The following is a 23999-nucleotide window of genomic DNA, read 5'->3' as shown; positions in this document are numbered from 1 at the left end:
AATTTATAAATAAATAGTGATCATATGGTTGCAGTTGTTGTCCGTTAACGTTCAGTCAAAAATGAAACAGATTGATGACTATTAAATATTTGACTTATCTTTTCCATGTTGTGTTTGAAAACCGGAATCGCTCACCTGGCAGTGATTTTGTTACCTACTGTTTACCCCTAAATACATGCATTTTTCCTAGGTAGCAAAATTATTTCAAAATCATTTCAGAATTACCTAAAATTATCGGCACAACGTTTTACCTAAATCCTATAGGGAGGGGGGCCTTTGTTTAAAAAGGAAAACTGAACGTTTATGTAGTTTTTCCCAATTAAGCCAAAAGGTACTGATAAACTTTTCTAATTTCAAGGAAGGGAAACTTGAAAAGTAACAAAATCATTGCCTGGGAACCATGCCCTTAATTAAAGAGGAAATGAAGTATGTATACCAAACAATATTTCAGGGGTCATAACTCCTACAAAAAAACTTAGTAGGAAGGTAGAGTTCATTTCATTAATCAGCTTTCTTTTTTATTTCCACGATAAAATCCAAAAAAGCCCGGGAAATTCAGAACATTTCCAGGACCACAACAAAAATATTAGATTGTTTTCTTTCAATTTTGGTTGAGCGCTTTATGCTCATCTGTCTTATAATTAACATTGATCAGCTGTTTTCAAGATAAAAACCAATAACGAAAAAATACTGAAGTTTTAAAGATTAATATTAGTTCAAATATATTTCTACCTTAATTTGTTAGTGGAGCTCGTCATGCTTTTCATGTTCATAATTTACATTAATCAGCTGTCTGCTATAGTTTCAACGTTAGCCATGACCCGAAAAGTTTGGACATTTTTAGGGCAACAACTCTTCAAAACTAATTCTACTTATCTTGGACTTCGTAGACACGTAGTGTTGCATTTGATTAAACAACCTTTATTTTAGAACAATGATCCAGAAACTCATATGCTATTATGCTTCATGAACAGAGCCCTTTCTTGACATATAGGGAGCGGCATATTTGTGAAGAATAATCGAAGCTTTTAGCTACATGTAGGTTATTGTAGGTTACACTGTATGGAACCTACATCGATAGCCGAGCGTTTGGATATTGGAGTAAATTTTGCGAGTAGTTTAACACAGTTACAAATGATTTCACGGATTATTTTTATATTGCCTGTTAGATAAGACACGGACCATTTGATTAAATTTTCCAAAGAAATTGTCTCACAGTAACCATAAAGGAGAAAAAGTAATCTGACCGCGAAGCGGGCGAAAACAATTTTCTAACCCGCATACAAATACCCCCCCGGAAAATCAAATGGTCCGTGCCTAAATCCAAACGCTCGGCTACTAATACGGATTCCATACAGTGGGTTAGTTTGCCTGTCCCTATTGTGACATTATACGATCGAAACATTTTATTCATGATTTTAACTTTTTAATTACTGGTCGCTTTTCTTAGCATTTTTATACGATGTAAGAGCCATGATACCATATCCAGGTGACAACGGAGATATTGAAGAACTAGTTAGTTACGATTTTAGCAATTCGTTCACGACCTCGGAAATCTGTGGTTTCTTAATGATCCGTCATGGTATATCAGAAAGCGCTTCAACGGTTGGTAGAATTAAACGACGAAACAGATTGGGACAACGACAAAACCGCAACGATCTCGTATTAGTCGCTCAGAAAATATATGAAGTCCGGAGAAAAGGTCATATAAATCTTAGATATAGGTTTTATGGAGACTTTTGAATACACGCCACGACCTCCCTGTCAGTCAGAAAACCGTGAGGCATTTGTTGCGAATGATAAACGGAGAAGGTGTTAATTTAAGAACAAGACATCTATTACACAGGAAGACTTACTTCAACAGAGGACCAAATTTTCTTATACACATAGACGGTTTTGACAAATTAAAACCGTATGGAATTGCAAGTCACGGTGCTATTGATGGATTTTCCCGCAAAATATTATGGCTACACGCTGGACCTTCTAATAACAATCCAAGGTATATTGCAAAGTATTTTTTAGATTTTATCAAAGAAAGGAGGTGTTTGCCGCGTGTAATACGCTCCGATCATGGTACCGAGAATGTATTGATTAGAGATCTACAGATGGCGTTGAGATTTAATCATCACGATGACATGTCTGGATTTCGAAGCTTTTTATTTGGAAGATCTACTGCAAACCAAAGAATTGAACGATTGTTGAGAAATCTTTCAAAAAGCGTTAGCAATTTCTGGAAAAATACATTGAAGGATATGCATGATGCTGGTGGTTTTTCTCCTAGCAACTCACTCCATATAGAATGTGTTCGTTCTTGTTTTCTTCCCCTCATACAATCTCAATTACAGACATTTATTGGTATTTGGAATACTCACCGAATAACACCACAAAGAAGACTAGAAGGAACGCCTGTGGGCATTCTAAATGTACTTTACTATCAACCACAGATGTATAACTGTGCAGACTATTCGTTTGTTCTTCCATGTAATTTACAATCTATAGATACTCTTAGCAGGGATTATTCAGATGATATGCCGGTTAGGGTTGCAGTTACGACTTTTTGGAATTTATTTGGTTTCTCACAAATCAGCCGCCGCAAGACACTCTTCTTCCAAGAAATATGGAAAAGGCTATAGAAATATTTTTACCTTAATATATGATTGCGATGTGTTCACACATAGAGCTTAATTAATGCCAACAGAGTGTATTGACATAGATTTAGCAATAAATACATTTAATACAAATTCGTTTGTATTTCTCTATTTAAAGATACAAAATTTAGGTTCAAGCTTGGATTACAGAGCGATGTAACAATAAATTTACACAAGAAACTTTCCAGAACTTCCGAATGTATCCGTAGAATTTAGAGTTAATGTTGCACATACCGAAGGCATATATATGTAAAACTGTATATAGATGTTTGTGAGTCCTTTATCACTCAGTAAGGATAGCAAACAGATCATCTTTTCCGTCGCTGAAAATTAAGTTTAGACTTCAAAAACCTTAAGTATCAAGTTTGAGTTGTGTCGCTGTAAAGTTAGCAGTTGGATGGGGATCTAAGGGGACAAAAGCAACCGTTGTTAGTGTTCCGAGAAAGCAAAAAAGTGTTGTCTCCTCGTTCTTTTTATTCTCTATTTACGGTTCATTGAAAAGCGCGTCATGATGAAAATGTGCTTCGGTCAACACTTTATCATGCCTATAAAACTATTCGAAAAAATGCATTCAATTCTTGCTGATCAGAAAACAAGATAGCCATCACATTTGAAATTGGCACCTATTGGGATATTTGTACAAAGTTCTTATTTTGTATAGAACCAGTTTTGTCCAGTTTGTCTCCTATAGAAGTAATGCCAGGCTTTCCTGAGCGCTTACCAAGATTTCTACCACAGCCAAACTGTTTTACATAGGACCCTATATGAAATCCAGGTGAACGACTCAGGCTCCTTGGAAGCCTCTGATTTGAATTTTAAACTCTTGGAAATACGGAGTAGGCTTCATTTCTCGTATTGAACATGGTAGATGTACTTTCCCCTATTTAGGTTACAGACCACCAATTCAACCAATGAGCATTTGGAACGTGCGCAAAAATAGTCCTACGCAGAAATTACCCCGTTCCTCATAGTGCTGTGAAAAAAGTTCTCATCTCATTTTAAAAATTTAAACAGTTTCTGAAAGGAAAAACATTTCGGTACATTTTATAGGTGCATTTTGCTTCTTGTGACGTGAAGCCTAATCTCCATAATGATTTCTAAGTATACCCCTATCTTGTGAAAACACTGGGATTTCCCATGCTATTTATAGACACTTCACTTCTGGTGACCAGTACTGCACTGCAAGTCTGCTAACCCCACATGCCATTCTGAGGATTGTGAGCTGACATATGTAGAATCATGCTGATATATAGTCCTCTGCAGGTTAAAGTTCAGGTAAAGTCCAGAGAAGCCATTGAATATTGTGAAATTAGCATAGAAGCCTATGGGAAGTGGAATTAGTGGTTTTTAGCCTTTGGCTACTTATTTCGGTTTGTATGAATATGAGTACCTCTTTTTACTATGTTTGGATCTCGGTCTTCCTTTGTATTGGTTGTGATGCTGCTGATTAGAGATTACTCCTTGAAACACGTGTACAGCATATCAAAATTCACAATATTTATACGACATTGGTAATCTTGTTTTTTGAAACAACTGGGTCGATGACACTGCTGGTGGACCAGAAGTCCCCGAGGGTATTCTCAAGCCCAGTTATCAGACTCGTCTCACATTAATTTTACTAGAAATTGTTTTATAAAAAGGAGTAGGTGTATTAAGCCCTTAATTGGCCCAAAATTGAAATTATATTACAGTCATGAACTGTTGTGAAAACGTCTTTAAGTAAATGCCTTTTAATAAGGCACACCTTAACATAATATACATTTAACGATTTCGTAGTAACAACAGTGCAAAAATTTATCACTTTAAAGAAATTTGTGAAAAGTGCAATAAAATGACATATTTTCCATGTTTTTGGGAGAAAATGAATGTGTCCGCATGCAACTTACAATAAGGTATTTTAAGTGTACATTCGATTCGTATGTATCTGTCATCATACAAAGTTCAGTTTTGTAATTTTAATGCGGACGATTTCAAATTTGAGAAAAACCTACAAAAATTCGTGATTTGTATGTAATTTCGGCGTTTTAACAAAAGATAGTATCTTTATATGGTCATTTCAACATTACATTAACCACAAGTCTCAAGTTACTGATAAATCTCTTTTATACAGATCTTTTTTGATAATTTATAACTATAAAACAGATTGCATTTACAATTTAAAATTTTTAGCTAAAATACGGGCCTTAAATCAGTGCTTATGACACCTACCCCTTTGCAATATTTATTTAAATTCTAAACCCTCGAAATTATGGAGTAGGCTTCATTTTTTGTTTACACATGACAGATATAATTTTTTCCGCTGTATTTAGCTACTTATTTCAGTTTGTTTGAATATGAATATTTTTCTTTACTGTTTGGATACTCCTTGAAACACGTGTACAGCGTATCAAAATTCACAATATTTACACGACATTGGTATTCCCTATTTTTTAGTTATTTGGCAGAAATTGCAGTTGGACCCTTTATATCCTGGTTCCCGGGACTACGTTCCAGGTATTAGCTACTAGCAATACTCTCTCACGAGGTCCCGGTACGGGGTTGTTTTCAATGTTCAAAATGGACCGGAAGTAGGTGGATGGAAAGCCGCTTCAAGGTAACAAATGTTCTAAATTCTTGAGACTTGTGTCAGAAAATAACTCAGTGAAATTGCACACTTTTGCTTTCGAGTGTTTATTTTGATTTGAGTGATAATTTGAATATTTTTAGCTACAAATGATAAATGTGCACGGCTTTGAATCTCACACCCCTAACGACCCTGTTGAGAACGAGCCAGTGTTAGTTATTAAAAGTGGAAATATTTCTTGTATTTTATAAGAAAAAACTCCATTTTTAAATATTTTGATATCGCAAGCTAAAGTCAAAATATAGAACATTACCTGTCAAGATACTTTATTTTATTCATGATAATCATACATTGTAATATTTAATTTCAATAATGCAAACATCACATGCATGTCCCTGAAGCTATGTTTAATTAAAAGCCTTAATTCTTCGATGTGTTCTTGAAATGAGTGGTTTTACACTTTCAATACCGGAGACGACACAACATATATTTTTATTTGTAGATGTATTAGGGAGCAACTATTTTATTTTTAGGGGGGGGGGGGCTTGGATCTAACTTTCTGTCCTGTCTTTTTATTTTGATAAAATTTAGGTCCTGTTTTTTTCTTTGGTGCTTAGCACCAAAATGTTTTGTTGTTGAATAAAAACAATTTTGAGGGCAATAATAGATCTTGCCTTTTTACTTTTTTTATGTCCTGGCTTATTATTTCTTGAAAATTTCAAGCCTTCCTGTTTATTTCAAATTTGATCCTGGCCCAATTCCACCCCCTCATAAAAATCATTGAAAGTTCCCTTAGGTTTTTTTCACTTTCAGCATATTAGAGGTATCAATTCCCAGTAGTACAATGTAGTGCACCCAACATTTAGGGAGATGTCAGTTCAAGTCTGACGTGGGATAAAATCTAACCTGTTATTTGCAAATTATAATTCATGCATACCTTTAGATGAAAATTCAGTTATGTGACAGCATATTGAAACAAATGTTGAGAACTAATGTGGAAATAGTTTATTACATGTAAAACAATAATTTGTACATATTGAACTGAAAAAAAAAATTTTAAAAATCTTTTTTTTTTTCAATTATTGTGAACTTTTTTTTATAAAGAAAATAATTTGTAAGATGGCTCAGGTTTGTCTGAGAGATCGTAGTGTGCATGCAGTTGTGACGCCAAAGTAGCAATCGTTAGTTGTTTATAATCATTAAAACAACTTGAAATAAAATGGAAAAAAATAATAAGTAATCAATAATAAAATAAAATAATTACAAAATACCCTTGTTTACATGTACTTTTAAAAAAAAACCTTATGTCTTATCCACATGTTGGTGTCTCTTAAGCAGAATTGGAGGATTCCCATTCCCTGTCGCCATCATGATATTGTACAAGTTTGATTTTATATAGAAAAGTAGAAAAATAAATCAATGGAGTGTCCTTATAGTATTGTAGAAGGGTATAGATTTTCGTCGATTAGCCTTAATAGTATGACCCACAGGGATATTATTTATTGTTGGATAAAGCAGACGATGACCAATCGGAATATCGATGTCGTCACTATCCATCATTGTTAGGGGACGACGAAAATTGGGTCAAAGGTCAAACACTCACATTTCTCCAAAAATTTATTTGCTTCTTCAAATGCCTATTTATTTATTTTTTTTATATCAAACACTAATATATCAAATAATACATTTTGTAGCTAAACATCTAAAGTTTAGTGTTTAATCTCCTACGTAGGGAGCGTAAGGCATCGTAGCGTATCCTAACAGCTGATGTTAATCACATTGGTGAGTTTCCTACCCTTGCGATCAATGACAAAAAATGTGCACTGAGATACAAAATTAAAACATGATATAAGCCATCAAGCTAGGACACTGTGCAGGTGCTTGCTGATTTACAAAAAGAACCAACCATGAAAAGTCCCCAATACGCTTCCGTAATAATATGAAATTCCGATTCTGGGAGTTTCCAATTCAAAATTGCCTTACCTAAGCAAAATGACAACACGTGTAACGAACAGTAACAACAGTAAAGTTTAAACTACATGCTACTCTTTCCATTATCAAGAGACAAATATTAGAAATTATTTTATTAGATATTGTTATAATATTACAGTTTAGCTTCAATTTTACAGAAAAAGGCAAGAAATAAGTGTTGTGAAATAAAGAACCTTAATTGTGTTCTTGTTATGTATTACATGTATAATAACGGTACCCGACTCAACCATCCAAACCAAGATTTCTTTGGACTTACAGAATCCTTAAATGCAGTTAATAAATTTATGTTCACATGTACTTTAAATATTGTAATCTGTATTGTTACATTGCATATATGTTTTAAAGTGAAAATCCACTTGTTTCGATATTTATACTAATAACATTCTAATTCTGATTCATATGCATATATCCAGACCATGGCAGACGGCAGAAATGCTAAAATATACCATATCGAGATTTGCATAGCTTAATCCACGTGGCTTCATCACTTATTCATTATCGTGCCTTCTAATTGTTATGTCTTGTCGCAGGCTTTAGAAAAAAAGTTTGAGTTTAAGTTTTATGACTTTATTTTTTTGTCAATGGGATGCGGTTTAATTTGTTAAATATCGGATGAAGGAGCGTCTTTTTGTATAAGTCCGCCAACTGACGTTCGGTATAGAAATACCTCCGATTTCGAAGAGCGCTGTAAGCAAGTTCAAGGTAACGTCAAGCCCGTACCGGTCGTTATATTTGTATATGTGTAACATACTGAATATTGCGATCGGGAACCAGTCTAGACCCCTTATTGCATTTGTATACACCCATCTTTTAGACAGGACGTATTATAGTAATGTTGTCCGTCAACTCAAAAAATGCTTCTAGCAATTTTCATGACACTTTGGTGAATTGTTCATATCTATTGGAGTAAGCTCCCTTTATATATATATATAATAATTTCCAAAACCCTGGACCTAATCCAGTGATAAATAAAGTCAGGACAGAGGTGACTATTTAATAAAAATCCAGGAATGCAAAAATATTTTATTTTACTTCATGTTCAGTTTAGTTTTTTTTTCGGTTTTATTTTAACATTTTTGGTCAATGGAATTCCTTAGTATAATTGTTAGAGGATGAATGCTTAGCGAATGTTTCTGCTAATTTGTTAGCGATTTCATCTTCTAATGAAAGGGTTGTATTGCCGTGTTTAAGATGTTTTACTGAAGTTTTGGTGTTTCTGCCTTTTATTTTTGAATGAAATTCCAAACCTTGTTCATTGGAGTGGTGGATTTGATGTTTGACACAAATCTTTTCAGAGAAGTGCGTCTTGCCTGTTTGCATGTCCTGCGCGCTTCTCGAAAAAGTTTTCAGAGGTAGGATTTTCTTGATCAGTAAACTTTTCGGGTGACAGTTCTTCTGTCCAAAGAGGTTGAAAAGAAGGCGAGTCAGCTTTTCTAATTTCCAACAAGGATGTCGCTCTTGAACTGAAGAAAAAAGTCTTCTATGTTTTTTACCTTTGTCATTGAGAGATTTACTGCCCCACCTTGGATTATGAGCGTTGAAATCTCCCAATAACATAAAGGGTGTTGGTAACTGGTCTCTAATTTTTTTTTCAAATCTGAGGTATGATTCGATGTGTTTAGAGGAATGTAAATTGATCATAGTGTTATTGTTTGATCAAGTGATAGAAGAACGGCAACTTCCTGCAGATTGGTGTCAAAGTCGACAGCACTGTGAAGCACGCCGTCTTTTACCACCGGCAGTCCGCTCGTCTTCTTAAGCATATGTACTGTAAATATTGTAACCTTTTAGTGACATGTCGGACTCCTTCAAATGAGTTTCTTGAAAAAAAGTTCGATAGGAAGGAATGATTGAACTAAAAGAGTTATCTCTAGAAAATTAATGTTAAAATCTCAGCAATTTCATTGTATAATTTTGTTCATAGCGTGCGTTTTCATGTAGAAGGTAAAGAAATGAGCTTTTTAGCACTTTTTGGTCCAGTAACCGGTGATTGTGATTTTGGACGACGAGAATGTAATGGACTAATTCCATCTCACTGTCGCTATCACTTTCAAATCAGTTTTGAGTTTTTGTTGGACTGGGTCCTCTGTCGACCCCATTGGTAGGTCGGGTGGTGCACGCTGGTTTCACTACCGACTTCGACCCTGATCCACTAGGATCCCTGTTTCCCATTTCCTGCTTGTTGTTCTGAGGGGTAACAGTCGAGCTTCTATTAGGAGCTCCCACGCGGGACAGCTTATTGCATCCACGCCGCCAGATGTGTTGGAAATTCTGTATCTGTTTGATTGCAGCAGTTTTTTTGTATTATTTACCGTTTCTGAGCTACAAGGCGCCAAAGTGGGGTCAACGCCCAAAAATGTAACTTTTTTGTTTCTGGTCCGATTTTGATGGGGTTTGTTTCTATAGATTCCTTATGAAATTTCCATATTAATTATTACCATCAGGTTTGTGCCATTTCTTGTGGATTCAGAACATTAAAGACTAAAATTGTGTATTAAAGGATATTTCGTAAGTGGTTATTTAATCAAGTACTTTAAAGTGTCCAGTACATCACTGTGTCAAGCATATTACTATGTCCAACACATTATTGTATCCAGAATATCATTGTGTCCATGCTTTCTCAACCTTCACTTGTTCGACCACTACGGTTGTATCATGCTGCGCCCAGCGTAGCTCTTTATTGTTTTTATCACTTTGGTTTTTTTTGGAAGACTAATCTTTTAGAAGATTGTGAAGAATTTTGCTTACGGTTTGTAATCATTTTTCCATAAGGGACAACTAGAACAGAAAACCTAGATGGTTTATCTGCATCCAAAGGCCAGGTATACATAGTTTGCGTTTCAGTACTGCAAAAAGAGCGTTTAGCGACACTGGCATAAGATTTTGGACCTGTCGAAGTATCATTCGAAACAATACGACCGGAGCTTAATAAAATTTTCTCCTCTAAAACCAGTTAACCAATTTAAATCATGGATGGTCATGATGACTTTCAGAGCGCTGTGACCTGACCTGCATCCAAGATGGCCATAATCAATGGATAAATCATTATGCAGACATTTCTAAAAGGGCTTATTTAAGTCAGGTGAGCGATACAGGCTCACCTGAGCCTCTAGTTATTATCTATACAGATAAAAGAATGGTTTTCAATGTCCCCAAACTGACCCAGTTTTGATGGTCAAAGGGTCACGACTCCCACACAAATTATTAAATATCGCTGATTTTCGAAATTGTACAAGGTTTTAGTGGTAGTAACCTTTGGTATAAATTTCATAGGAATCTGTTGAGAATTGTAGAAATGAGAGTGTGGGATTGATTGGAACATGGACGGACGCCCGGAATTTCTATGTCCGCAGTCACGTTGCGCAGGAGACAAAAAATGACGAAGATGTGTGAATCAAAATTACACGAGAGGCTCAGGTGAGCCTGTATCAAACACCTGACTTAAACAGTTCTGACAACCAGAACTGACGGACGCTCAGTGGTAGCAATAGACCTTTGGTCAGGTGGGCTGAAAACAGTATGTTCAGATGATATTTGTAACAAGAGGCTCCAAGGAGCCTGAACCGCTCACCTGAAATATAAGCCTTGTAAATATTTTCGCTCTGAACATTTCTGCAATTAAAAGTTTCTTTCTATCTGCAACAGTTGCAAAAAAAAGCAGTAAAATTTGTGAAAAAAATTGTTATTAAAGGGCAACAACTCCTAGACATCATTGGACCATTTCGGTCTTATTATCTTTTTTTAGATCTAATATTGTTAAACATTTTGCAATTTAATGTTTCTTTCTAAATATTATAGTTTTTGAAAAAATAGCCAAAAAAATGGAAAAATTTGTGAAAACTTGTCAATAAAGGGCAATAACTCCTATAAGACATCATCAGACGATTTTGGCCATATTGACTTTTTTGCAGATCTAATATTGGTGAACATTTTAGCAATTAAAAGTTTCTTTCTTTCTATTATAGTTTCTGAAGTAATAGCCAAAAAACGGAAAAAATTGTGAAAAATCATCTATTAAGGGCAATAACTCCTATAAGACATCGTCTGACGGCTTTGATCATAATAAACCAAAGGGAGATCTCGTCATTCTGATCATTGTCCTTGTCAGATTTTCTCTATCTTTAATGGTGTTTGAGATACAAGTCAATTTTGTGTTTTAGCCCTGGCGGCCATGTTTTTTCATCGGCGAAAATAATCGACACAATTTTGAAAAGGATGGTTGTGGTAAAGTTTGGTAATGATTGGCCTTGTAGTTTTTGAGCAGATTATTTAAAAAGTTTACGGACGGACGCCAAGTGATGACAATAAAATTAGAAATTGTGACTGTAAGACACGGATGCCCCGCCATAAAATACACATAAACCCGAAACTTAACCAGAGTAGTTAACAAAGTGTAAAATGTAGGTCATGATGACCTAATTATTTTATGACTGCTCAGTACTATCCAAGACACATCTACTGATAAAGTTTCTATGCTTAGTTCTAAAGAAATGAAGTTTAACGCAAAACTTAACCACAGTCCTTCAAACAAAATGTAGGTCATAATGACCCAATTATTGTATGACTGCTTAGTACTATCCATGACACATCTGCTGATGAAGATTCATTGATACACTATGCATAGTTCCAAAGAAATAGACTTCAATGCAAAACTTAACTTGATAGTTCAGATGTACATACGGACAGAAAAGGGTAACACTATATGCCCCTCCACATTCGTGAGCGGAGCAAAAAATTACATACAGGCAGACAATGGATGCAATGTGATGGGAATAGTTCCCCAACATTTAGGTCATTTGAGATAATATTATGTTATGGTACCAGATTGTTACTATATGTCATGTGACCTTGACCTTTGTAAGGCCTGACACAAATCAGCTTCTAGCCATCAGACATATAGCTATTTACCCAAGTTTATTTGAACTCTCTGAGTTGTTTGGAAACCATTTATTTTGGAAAACTATCAAGCCCAAAAGGAATAAGGGAGTTTAACTTCCTTGTGAATAAGCTAAAATTCCATATGATTACTGTGCCCTATCAGAACAAATTGTCCTAATCATAAAATATAGGGCAAGAGGTAAGCTATTTCAAATTGAAAATAATATCTTTATTAAATAAATACAAAGTCTTATGGTTGTTTCAGCAAAACATATATGGGACAGGGGGAAGGAACTTTAATTTGCTATTAAGAATCTAGATTTGCCTTTTTGGTTGGTTACCCAAATTTTCAAGTACCTTTGCAATGTATGTTTTGCTAAAACAGCCCTTGCCATTACAAACGGTGTTTAGAAAATTTTAAACTGGACCTTTTGCCACTGAGTGTCCTCTACAATATATTTATCAGAAGGTTCAATAGAGGCGTGTACATATTTTAAGTTTGCACAATATATCATCATTACCTTGATGTGCTTCAATTTAAATAAAATCTTACAGGCATCAAAACTCTCTAGTTTGTCCGTATAACTTGAACAATGACATTTGGTGATACAAGAGTAAATGATATATGCAAGTACTTGAGATTTTCTAAGAATTTGATGTTTTGAATCTGGTTATTGTCAATACAAGTACTTGACAAATCTAATGTGTTTATACTTTTATTTGACATTTTTGATAAAAATGATAAATCATTTAAAGGAGTTTCTGCCAACTGTAAGGTATTCAATATTGTTGCATCTGATAATCTTGAGATCATCCAATTAAACTTATTTATTGGAATAATGACATTCTGAAAAAACAACTGCATACATTTGATCCATCTCACATTTGTCAAGATAAGTTTAAGAACGGTTTCATCAATGTCGTAGCAGTCTTCAAATTCCACCACCCTATATAAGCACATGATTATTTTATAGAAGGACGAGTGAACTCTTGAGAAAACAGTCAATAATTCATCCACTGGAATATGTTTCATTATATGCACTAACACCTCCACTGGCAAATGCAAAAGATACCCTAAAAAGAAGTAATAAATGTCATGCAAGTTCAAACAATCCCTACATAAAAAGACTTATCAAAAAAAATTTAACGGTTTGAAATTTTCAGCAATTGGATAAGACAACATGTGAACACCACTCCTTTATTTAAAATAAAGGATATGGCATAATATTATGTAGACAAAAACTTTTTTGATCACTTGGGGGCAACAAAAATTCAAAGCAACAACTATGTAAACTTGAATACTCAAATTATTACACAATGGACAAAGTGATATTTATAAAACAATAAACTGTCTTAAAAAGGTTATTGCATAACATATAATAAAATCAATAGTAATATTTTCTAAACCATCAAAATTAATGACCTCCACAGGTCACTGATGAAATAAAACATAGCTAAAATCCAAAACTACACATGCATAATCAATGGTTACTGAATTAACTCAATCTCAATTGAACAAGTGAGCTAAAAAGTAAAATTACATTAATACACAGAATTCTTTAAATGGAGAATCTCTTCTAAGCATAACTTGCTTTTGTTCATGATAAAAAATGAATGTAAAATTCTTTCACACTTTATTTGTGCAATGTGATTGTCAAATGTGAGATACCATTTTGACTTGAACCAAATTACACATGCTTAATCAATGTCCCAATGGTTACTGACCATTAACTCAATGTCAATTAAAATCATGAACAGGTGAGCTTAAAAGTAAAATTATGTTAATACGAAGAATTCTTTAAATTGAGAATCTCTTATCAGCATAACTTACTTCTGTTAATGATCAAAAATGAATGTAACATTTCTACACTTTATTTGTGCAATGTGATTGTAAATTGTAAGATAATCTTTGGACTTTAACCAAAGTAAGCTCTTTTAACTTGGTCTATTCTTGATCTACATCTTGGACAGTCAATTTTGTTCAACTCCAAATGCATACCACATGGTAAGCAGAAGGCGTGATAACAAGGATCCAGTACAGCATTGATTTCCCTGTCATAACAGACTGAACATAGATTATTACCACTTGAGTTCTGGTTTGTCGTTCCACTTGTTCCAGGGTTGTTCATACCAGTTGTGATAAGGTTGCTTGTTCCACTGATTTCAGGGTTGTTCATATCAGTTATGATGAAGTTGCTTGTTCCACGGTTGTTCATACCAGTTGAGATTGGGTTGTTTATTCCACTTGTTCCAGGATTGTTCATACCAGTTGTGATCAGGTTGCTTGTTCCACTTGCTCCAGTGTTGTTCAGACCAGTGGTGATAAGGTTGCTTGTTCCACTGATTTCAGGGTTGTTCATATCAGTTATGATGAGGTTGCGTGTTCCACTTGTTCCAGGGTTGTTCATACCAGTTGAGATTGGGTTGTTTATTCCACTTGTTACAGGGTTGTTCATACCAGTTGAGATTGGATTGTTTATTCCACAAGGGCTGTTTAAAAAGGTTCCAGGTGTGCTGGGATGGAAACTTGCAGTCAGATTGGGTCACGCCCCCAAATAAGTATCCCAGTGATATGCACATCTAAATACTGTCATGAATGCTTTTGAATGCTGCTTGATAGTTCTATTCATGCACAAAAAATGAGTGATATGCATATCTTCATTGTCATGATAATTAAATGTGTCAAGTTTTATCTCAATCCAAAGTACAAGTTTTATCTTAATCCAATGTATGGTGTCGAAGAATTCAAGCTCGAAAGCCATATACTCTATATACTGTATACTGAACTTAGTTTTCTAAGTCATTAAGGGCCGTAACTGCGAGAATAAATTGTGAATCGTCAGAAAAGAAATGAGATGCACATCTTCACATCATGATAATTAAGTGTGTCAAGTTTTATGTCAATCCAATGTAAGATGTGGAAGAATTTACACTTGCAAACCATATACCCTATATTGAACTGAATTTTCTAAGTCATAAAGGACCATAAGTCTTGGACAAATTTGTGGATCGTTGAAAAAAATATAAAAATAAGATACACATCTTCACATCATGATAATTAAGTGTGACAAGTTTTATTTCAATCCCATGGAAGGTGTGGAAGAATTTCCACTCGCAATTTTTTTTGGCCCACTATCACAACCTAAATGGTTCTTTTTACTCTCCATAATGGCCATGATATACCCAACTTCCGGTCTTGACCCCAGACTTTCAGTCAGGTGAGCTAAAAATGAATTTAAGTGATTTTTTTTTACCTAGCGCTAATTTCAAGAAACCTTCTATTAGAAAAGACAACTCATGTTAATGTGAGGTAACTTTGTTTTATGAAAAGACAAAATTATGATCTTGCAGGCCTTATAAGTCCATCTAGATTTCTATTATCATTCCTCACTTTGCCTATAGACTGCTTACATTACAAGAGGGGTCTGTACTATAAGCTGATGCAAGGAAATCAGTATTGATGGATGTTGTTGGTGTCCCTAGATTGATCCATTGTTTAGATTCTGGCCTGGATTTTGGAGTATCAGTCTGTGTAGCAGCTCTTGGAGCAGGTGATGATAATTTGGGTAGAAAATCACTTTGTTCACTATCAGAACTTGATTGACTTTCAATAGAAGGTTCCTGAAAAGATGAAATTACAACATTTAAATTCAGTAAACATGAAACATTAGACTCAATACCAGTTAAGATATAGAATTTATGGTAACATTTCTAATATCTTTATTTAAGAAGATTTTTCAAAGCCTTGTCCATTTCTTTATATAAATAAAAGCAGCAAAAATAATGAAATAACAGATACTTGAGATTTAAAAAAAAAGTATGATTAACTAATCGTATTGGGATAAATGAATATCGATTAATCGGTAATGTCTGTATGAAACACGCCTGGAAAACTTGCAAGTCTCCATTTCAGCCTAACAGATAATTTAACACAAATTCTAACAATCCAAGAATGTCATGTAATATTAAATACATATAAGGACCGGTACTTGGCTAAATAGTCTAAATATAGCTTAGCATAACCAGGAAGAAATCTTTTTAACAATGCTTACTTCCCATTCCAGATAGTCTTCGAGTATTAAACTGTAGGATCCCTGGAGAGCCCGTAATTTTCATCTGGTTAACAGTTCCCAAAACAAAGCTGGTATTCCAACAATCGATCAAAGTTTGGTATTGAATAAGCAATATTTTGAAATAAATTTCCAAAAGTGTATGGTGTTAAACTAAGTTTGGCAATGGCAACTTTTTAGGCTTTAAGGCAGGGCCATCTGGTACATTTCTGCAGGGACCAAGTGATCATTCAACAAAAGTTTGGTTTGATTTCAATCCTATGTAAAACTAAGTATGGCTTTGGCCACCATCTTATCAGTTACCATTCTGGAAGAGACCCAACCAGTGAAAATTCCCTTAATATTTGGTTACAACTGAGAAAGTGGTTCTAGACAAGAAGCTTTTTATATAAATTTCCAAAGGGTCCTATGTTAAACTAAGTTCCGTGGTGGCAGCCATCTTGGTTTGCGATCTGGGTTAATTGATATAATTCTGTAAGAGGAACACCCAAGAAACATTCTATCAAACTTTGGTTGCAACTGAGCAAGAGGTTCCAGACAGTAAGATTTTTAAATGATTTCCCACAGAGTCCTGTTAGTTCGGCTGTGGCAGCCATCTTGGTTAGCAGCCAGGGTCATCGGATACAATTCTGAAAGAGGATCATAATACACCAAAGTTTGTTTGAAATTGGCTCTGCGATTTCAGAGGAGAGGATGTTTTTTATTACCACCCCCTTTTTCTATTTTTAGTAACGGCAGTCATATTGGATGCCAATCAGGGCCCAGGATATATAAATTTGAAAGAGGACTACCCAAGGACCATTCTACCAATGTTTCTTGAAAATTGACACACTGCGGTTTCAGAAGAAGATTAAAATGTGAATTGTGGACAGACAGACAACGGATACTAGTTAAGTGATGACAATAGCTCACATGGCCTTTAGGCCAGGTGAGTAAATATTGTTCACCTGGTTGTTTATACACCTTGCTATGTGTAATAAAAGTGTAATTTAAACCATTTTTTTCTTTAATTTTTAGTTGATATCATTGAAATAACAAACATTAGCTAACTAGAATCAAAAAAGTTTTTTTGAATATGCAAAAAATAATGCAAACAGGCAAAATTTTCACAGTTGTACCAGTATTAAATAATTTGGTCACCAAAATTGTGCCATCTACGATTTTTTCTCAAAACTTCAGAAAAGATGTGAATACAGTAATCCTTTATTTGACTGAAGTATTTTAATTTTAGTCCAACATTTATTGTTACAGTTTTCAACTTAGTTACTGGTGCAAAAATAAAACATAAAGCGGTGTGTCCGAATAGGTATAAACATGCGCGCCAGCTTCTTTGTCTTTTATTTGTACATATTAAAAAGTATATATGAATACTCTAAAGGTAATTTGTCATAATCTGCCATTGATTATATAAAGTTATTGAAGTAACATGTTAGAATTAACAAGGCATGTCGAATGAACTCCAAACTAATTGTTAATGGGGAACCCTGCATATAAATAGATATTTGTGTAGGGAGAATTTAATAATTTTCAATAAATAATTTTAAGACAAAACTTTGCATCATCTTCAGATTTTGACAAAGATATTGTTTTAACAGAGAAAACATAGAATACGGAAACTTGTTCCAAAATTCATTGTAAATAATAATGAAATGCTTTATATTGAAAAGGACAAAATTAGTGGGCAAATGATGCAGAGACTTGTTGTTGCAAATAAAATGAGTTGTATATTAAAAATTTAAACTATTTCATGATCTTGTTTTTTATGTCTCTAAAGATATCAACTGCTAATCCAAATATTTATACATTATTTAAACACATATATTATGTGAATTTAAAAGTACACTTTCAAACTGATATAAGATTCGTGGAATATTCTATTCAAAATGATTAATTTTTTCATTGAAAAGTGGATTGCCTTGTCTTGTAAGAATATTCAGAAATCAGAAATACATGCACGTTCCTCCAGAACTTATGTCACAGTAAATTTCTTCCATTTTAAACATTTTACATGATTAAAAATGTTCTAGGAACTAATTTACCAGTGTAATTAGTTCCTAGAACCTTTTTCCCATATAAAATGTTCCAAAAGAACAAATTTACTGTGACATAAATTCTGGAGGAACATATTTCATGAGAGAACTTATTTTTTGTTACACATGCACACCTCAACAATGTATATAAGGCACGGACCATTCGATATTCTGGGTGGGGGTGCGGGGGTGGGGGGTTGGGATTTTACCTTGAGCCAGATAATTTTTTTTCCCGCTACAAACAATGCAAGAAAATTGTCGGAATATTTCTTTTTATTTGATTGTCAAAACTGGTCAAATTATTTTTTTCAACCAAGGTGCTAGTCACAAAATTTGTTTTTACAAAAAATCTGGGTCAGGAAAGTTTTTAAAAAAAAAAAAATCACAGCCACCCCCCACCCCGAAAATCAAATTGTCCATGCCTAAGCACCATACAAAATATTAAAGCTATATTTCTAAAGCTGTATGAGGAGTTCAACAGACAAACCATGTTCCCTCAATGCAACTTGTATGACCAACTACCTGCAATTTTGAGAATTTTGGTGAAAAATCTTAATCCAAGGCACACGGTGAACTAGAAACTGGTGTTCAGCCTGAATATATGGCCAACATGAAGACAAAGGAGATAATGATTCCTAATAACTGCCACCACAAGGAGTTTTAAATTAGACTGTTGATCTTATTAATAGCAATTATGGACAATTTCAGAAAAATGTTGAAAAGTTAATATATTGTATAGAAATTGTGTGAAATTAAACTCCTGCCAATATGCGATAGGTAATCTAAATTGTCCAAAAAGAAATTTCTCATCACAGTCACATCTCCATTATGTAATCTAGCAACCCATTCAATTTTATCAAAATCCTGCGAGTGGTTTAGAAGAAGTTGCGGACAATGCCATTGACCATATTTATATTGCCAAAAATGACTAAGTTCAAACATCCATATCTTCCACATAAATTTTCAGAAATAAAATTCCTCACCACATGCACATCTCCATTATGTAATTTAACAATCTATGAAGTTTTATCAAAATCCTTCAAATTATTTAATTGGCGTTGCGGACAACGCATTGACTCATATATTCATGATATTGGTGAAAAACAACCAAGTCCAAACACCATATCGTAGATATAAATTGTCGAAAATTAAATTCTTCACAATATGCACATCTCCTTTATGTAATCTAACAATTGACAAAGTTTTATCAAAACTTCTCAGATCGTTTAGGAGGAGTTGCGGACAACTCATTGACCCATATATTTGTAAAAAAACAATCAAGTCCAAACATCCATATAAATTGCCCAAAATGAAATTCCTGACCAAATGCACATCTCCATTTATGTATTCTAACAATCCACCAAGTTTTATCAAAATCCGGCATGTCTTTTAGGAGGAGTTGTGGACAATCTATTATGGATAGACATGATGAAACCTATATACCTCCCAAACATCGTTTCCGAGGGTATAATAACCATCCTACAAAATAATACAGTTGTATCTCTAAACTAAAGCTGTATGTCAGGAGTTCGGCAGACAGCCATGCATGCATATGTATTTGGGTGAATGGACGGGAAAACGAACGAACGGACAGGGTTAAATTAATATGCCCTGACTAAAGTCATGGAGGCATAAAAGAATAGAGGTGCTTTCTTTTATGCAGGTTCAACTGTTTTGTACCAAAACCCTGGTACCCTTCGTCCGTTTGCTCATCATTGGAAGGGGACCAGTAACATAGCAATTTTTGTAATTCCAACCAGATCATGGAAAAGGCCCTGGGAAAGTCATGTACCAAATATTGAAAGCCTATCACTTATACTTCACGAGATATGGAATTGAGCATAAAACTTGATGGCAACATTAACAGTGCCATTGGGGCCACTGGTAAAACGATACCTACAGGTGTATGTCTCGCTTTTGTTTCGCAGGTGAGACAAAAACTGGTAGCAAAAATATCCAAGTCATCCATGAAAACAAGGTCAAGGTTTAGTGACTTGTCAGACTGGGCACATCCTAAGGGGTCTATTAACCATACATGTACATCGTGATTTTTTCACTTTCTGAGAGAAACTGAACTACTCACAAAAACTAGAGGTAAAATTAACAGTCTTCAAACAATGGAAATGAATTCAAGGTCAAAGCAATCAAAAATGCATTCAAATTCAAGAAGTTTTGCCATTTTTTAGTGTCAAATCAAGAAGATTTTTATCTACCTTAATTCAGTGACAATATGTAAAGAAATTGTGTCTTTGGGCTTATTTAAAACATCAAGCGCAATAAACATAAATCACTAAAATCTTCAGCCTTGCAGTGAAAGAATTCATGTTGTTTGTAATATAAATAAAAGTTCTATGTCTATGTGGAGTAATTCATGCAACTATACAACCATAATGGATACTCAAGGTGGACAGTCTCTGATTGATTTGTCCAGATGTGATCAATGACAGATAAGGTACATTCATATTAGGCATGCAATACACATTTGATCCAAATGTTCTGTATCAATAAATGTTTTGCTTGTTAACCTGCGGAGATAATTTTTTAGGGGTTCAATTCTGAGAGACTGCCACAAAATCAAAGAGCTTTAAATCGCAGGTATGAAAACTATGCAAGTAAAGAAAAATACACTGTATTACAATTGTTTGAATTTCATTTGCATGTTCTTATTTCTCTTACCTCTTCACCGCCATTTTTTTTGCCCTTATATTTTTCAATCATTGCCATTACACGAGATGGTATACCTGTCAAGAAAAAAAAATACCTAAGAAAATGTAAACTCTGCTTCCTAAAATATACTAAACATATGGCAGAATTTTTGTTGCTTTTGGGACAAATTAGTAATCAACATGAATATATTGTCTTAGGAATTTAGACACTAAGGGGACGACCATTTGATTCTGAGGGAGGGGGGATCCCGGCAGTTTTTTTTAAATTAAATAATCTGGCCTGATCCTCCAAGAAAATAAATAAATAATTTAGCGTTCTTCCAGTTTCAACATTGCTATAGCATAAGGTAAATAATATGTCCGGAAGTTTGATGAATGAAATATTTCTGGCCTGCAAATAGTTAAAAATAAATAGTCTGACCCATCATAAACTGCCAGCCCCCTCAGAATCGAATGGTCATCCCCTAAAATATATGGCAAGAAAAAGTCTAAAATACTAAATAAAGTATGAAATGAATGATAGTTCAAAATAGTATAACTGCTCCTAAAACTAGAGGCTCCTAGGGGCCAAAGAGCCTGTACAAAGTCAGGAACTTGACAGTCAGTAACACATTATTCCCTTTTTTCACTCACCTGTTTGAATGGTTCAAAGTGAATTTCGATCATTATTCGAAGAGAGATAATTCTTAAATCAGAAATCTTATAATTTTGACCTGACTGAGCTCCCGAAAAGTTAATTTTCTTACTTTCACTAATGAATTACTGGAGGGACATCAATGGCTTACAGTTTCTAGTTTAACTAACAGTTGGAATATTTCAAAGCTTTTAACTTACCTTCACCACTGTTAGTGCCACTACTGGCATCAGAAGCACTAGTCCACCTCTCCCCAACTTGCAAAGCCATTAGCTTGCAGTTATCAGGGAGTGTTCGGAAGTAGTCTTCCTCTATTTCTGTTCCATCTTCTTCCAATACGATACACTGGACCATTTGGTATCCAAATTTGTCACAACCTGTGAACACAAAAACCAAAAGGTCAGCTAGTATTCACAATAAACGTATATACTAGGAGCACATCAGCATATATCCTTATCCAAAACTTTTATACTAAAGGAGTAGGGGCTTTAAGGCCTATATTTGGTAACGTACTGAGAAAAAAAATTAATTGTGCAATCAGATATTGACATGTACTTCATAAAGTAACTAAAATGTGTAACTTATTTTTATAACAATCATAAGTTATCCAAAATATTGTATGTACACCTCAGTCTGACATCTCATTCCCAGTGAATTTTGCAGATTTCTGACCAAATTTCAAGTGGTTTTCTGTAGAAGAAAACCTATGTGTCCACAGATAGAGGAAGCCGCCGACGACTACATGGATATAACATAATAGGACCAAGGTTGAATAAAAAAAAATGACAACACCGAAATTCATACTTGATCTATGTTTGGTATTAATAAGCCAATTCAATTTTTGTATAAAATACATGTAGCTGCATGGAATGTGTAAGACACTATACAATTCTTTAAAACCACTAGTTCAGATGACCCTGAACTTAGACACAATAGTACTTGGGAGCATGGGAATTGATAAGAGGGCCCCAGCATCGTCAAAGCTTTTGTAAAAAATTGTGAAGGCTCTTAGTGTGCTTAATTTTATCTTTAAATAATTTCTTGTTATAAAACTTTGCAGCAGGAACATATTTTTTCTGTGAAAATCGTGCCAGAACATTTTTCATAGTTGTTATGTGAAATTTGTAGCAGAATAAATTTTCACAGGAGTGGAACTGTAAGCATACTTTCTTTCTGGGTACAGAATGTCTGGATGCATAAATACGCTATACTGTATTTATACCTTGCACTAGTGCCGTCGGAAGAAATACCCTAGGCCTAGTGTATTCATATCCTGGAATATCTAGTGTATTTTAACCAGAATGAAATAATACACTGGTGGAAAGAATTAACTGTTACAGAACAAATTTTCCTATGAAATTTGTTCCAAGAACTTTCATATGAAAAAAAATTTTCTGGAACAAATTTTCTGTGAAATACTTTCTATCAGAATAAATTTCACAGCGGAACAATTTTTTGCTACACATATTCAGACAAGGGTAAACCTTAAAGCAGACTTGCCTTCCCCTTTTTTGTGAAGGAGATTGTAAGGTACCTATAAAAAAATATTAAGTTGAGATTAAAAAAAAAACCAAACCTAACGCTCTTTGATTTGTCACAAATGCAATTTTAAGCACAGAAAACACACATGTTCATTGTGAATGGCACATGATATAACCACGTACTGTTAACATGGCGGACCAAATTTAATGAAACATCTGTATATATATATAATCGTTAATGGACTACTCCGTTATTGCATACGCCCTTCATGGATGAGTCCAAATAAAACCTATCCCAAATAAGTTTTCACTTTGGACATTATATAACCATGACAACTGTAAATAATGTTGAAAATGGAAATAGCAATTGACGTACTTATTGCTGGCGAAAACGATGTAGTAAATGAATGTTCGGCTTTATATAGTTTTCTTAAGGTTGTGAGCACTAAACTGTATGGGTAGACAAATATCGAGCTTAATTTTATTACGATATGACTAATTATAATCAATTACTTAGTATTCTTAGTTGTACTTAATCAAGAAATCCGTGCTTCATATGTACTACTTTTGTGATAAAGAGGTATCTTGATTTTATGTCTCAGAGATGTTATTTTTAAAGTTTCATGTAATTTAGTCTCAGTAGATTTTTTATTCATCGGATATTTTCAAATTTTATGATGTCATGCTTCCTTTAAATATAATATTTAAAAATCAAATATCGTTGAAATCCGACAAGTGTAAAATCTGGCTGAAAAACGACCACCCAGAATAATATTTTCTCATCGCCATCCAATTCAGGATACCTGATTATTACTATTTAAACCAAATATAATCAAAATCGGTGCAAGTGTAAAAATTGGCGGGAAAACGGCAGCCATTTTAAAAATAGCCGTCAAAACAGATTTTCATCATCACCATTCAACTCAGGATACCGTGTTTACCTTCTATACAGCTTTCATCTTCATTTTCTTTCTATAATCCAGGAAAAAATTGCATTAATCAGCATTTTGACCCCTGTTTTATTTTCAGTAACGACG

The 23999-nt window shown here is 34.3% G+C and overlaps 1 protein-coding gene, 1 long non-coding RNA gene and 1 pseudogene across 3 annotated transcripts; 2 read left to right on the top strand and 1 right to left on the bottom strand.

The window, feature by feature from the left end:
- The first annotated feature begins 1473 nt into the window (after positions 1-1473).
- LOC148606864 (uncharacterized) lies at positions 1474-2633 on the top strand (annotated as a pseudogene).
- A 2456-nt stretch (positions 2634-5089) lies between these two features.
- On the top strand, positions 5090-17145 carry LOC148606863 (uncharacterized). Its single transcript, XR_015915254.1, has 2 exons — positions 5090-5241; positions 16881-17145. It is a non-coding gene; the product is annotated as an uncharacterized LOC148606863 (long non-coding RNA).
- Positions 12391-22336, bottom strand: LOC148606862 (uncharacterized). 2 transcript variants are annotated; one of them, XM_088545617.1, is made up of 4 exons: positions 21682-22336; positions 20858-20922; positions 15493-15702; positions 12391-13155 (listed from the first exon to the last, which is right to left on the bottom strand). In XM_088545617.1, the coding sequence occupies exons 1-4, from the start codon at positions 21833-21835 to the stop codon at positions 13123-13125; spliced, it is 462 nt and encodes a 153-aa protein (XP_088401743.1). In that variant the 5' UTR covers positions 21836-22336; the 3' UTR covers positions 12391-13122. The 2 variants fall into 2 exon arrangements, with proteins under 2 accessions (XP_088401743.1, XP_088401742.1); XM_088545616.1 differs by lacking the exons at positions 15493-15702; positions 20858-20922; positions 21682-22336 and adding an exon at positions 14165-15482.
- Positions 22337-23999: the final 1663 nt, after the last annotated feature.

Source organism: Perna viridis, chromosome 9 (genome assembly GCF_037379345.1).
Source record: "Perna viridis isolate PV_CMFRI_1.1 ecotype Kerala chromosome 9, ASM3737934v1, whole genome shotgun sequence".
NCBI classification, from domain to species: Eukaryota; Metazoa; Mollusca; class Bivalvia; order Mytilida; family Mytilidae; genus Perna; species Perna viridis.
The sequence above is the reverse complement of the archived record's forward strand: the minus strand, read 5'-3'. Positions and strand labels throughout refer to the sequence as shown.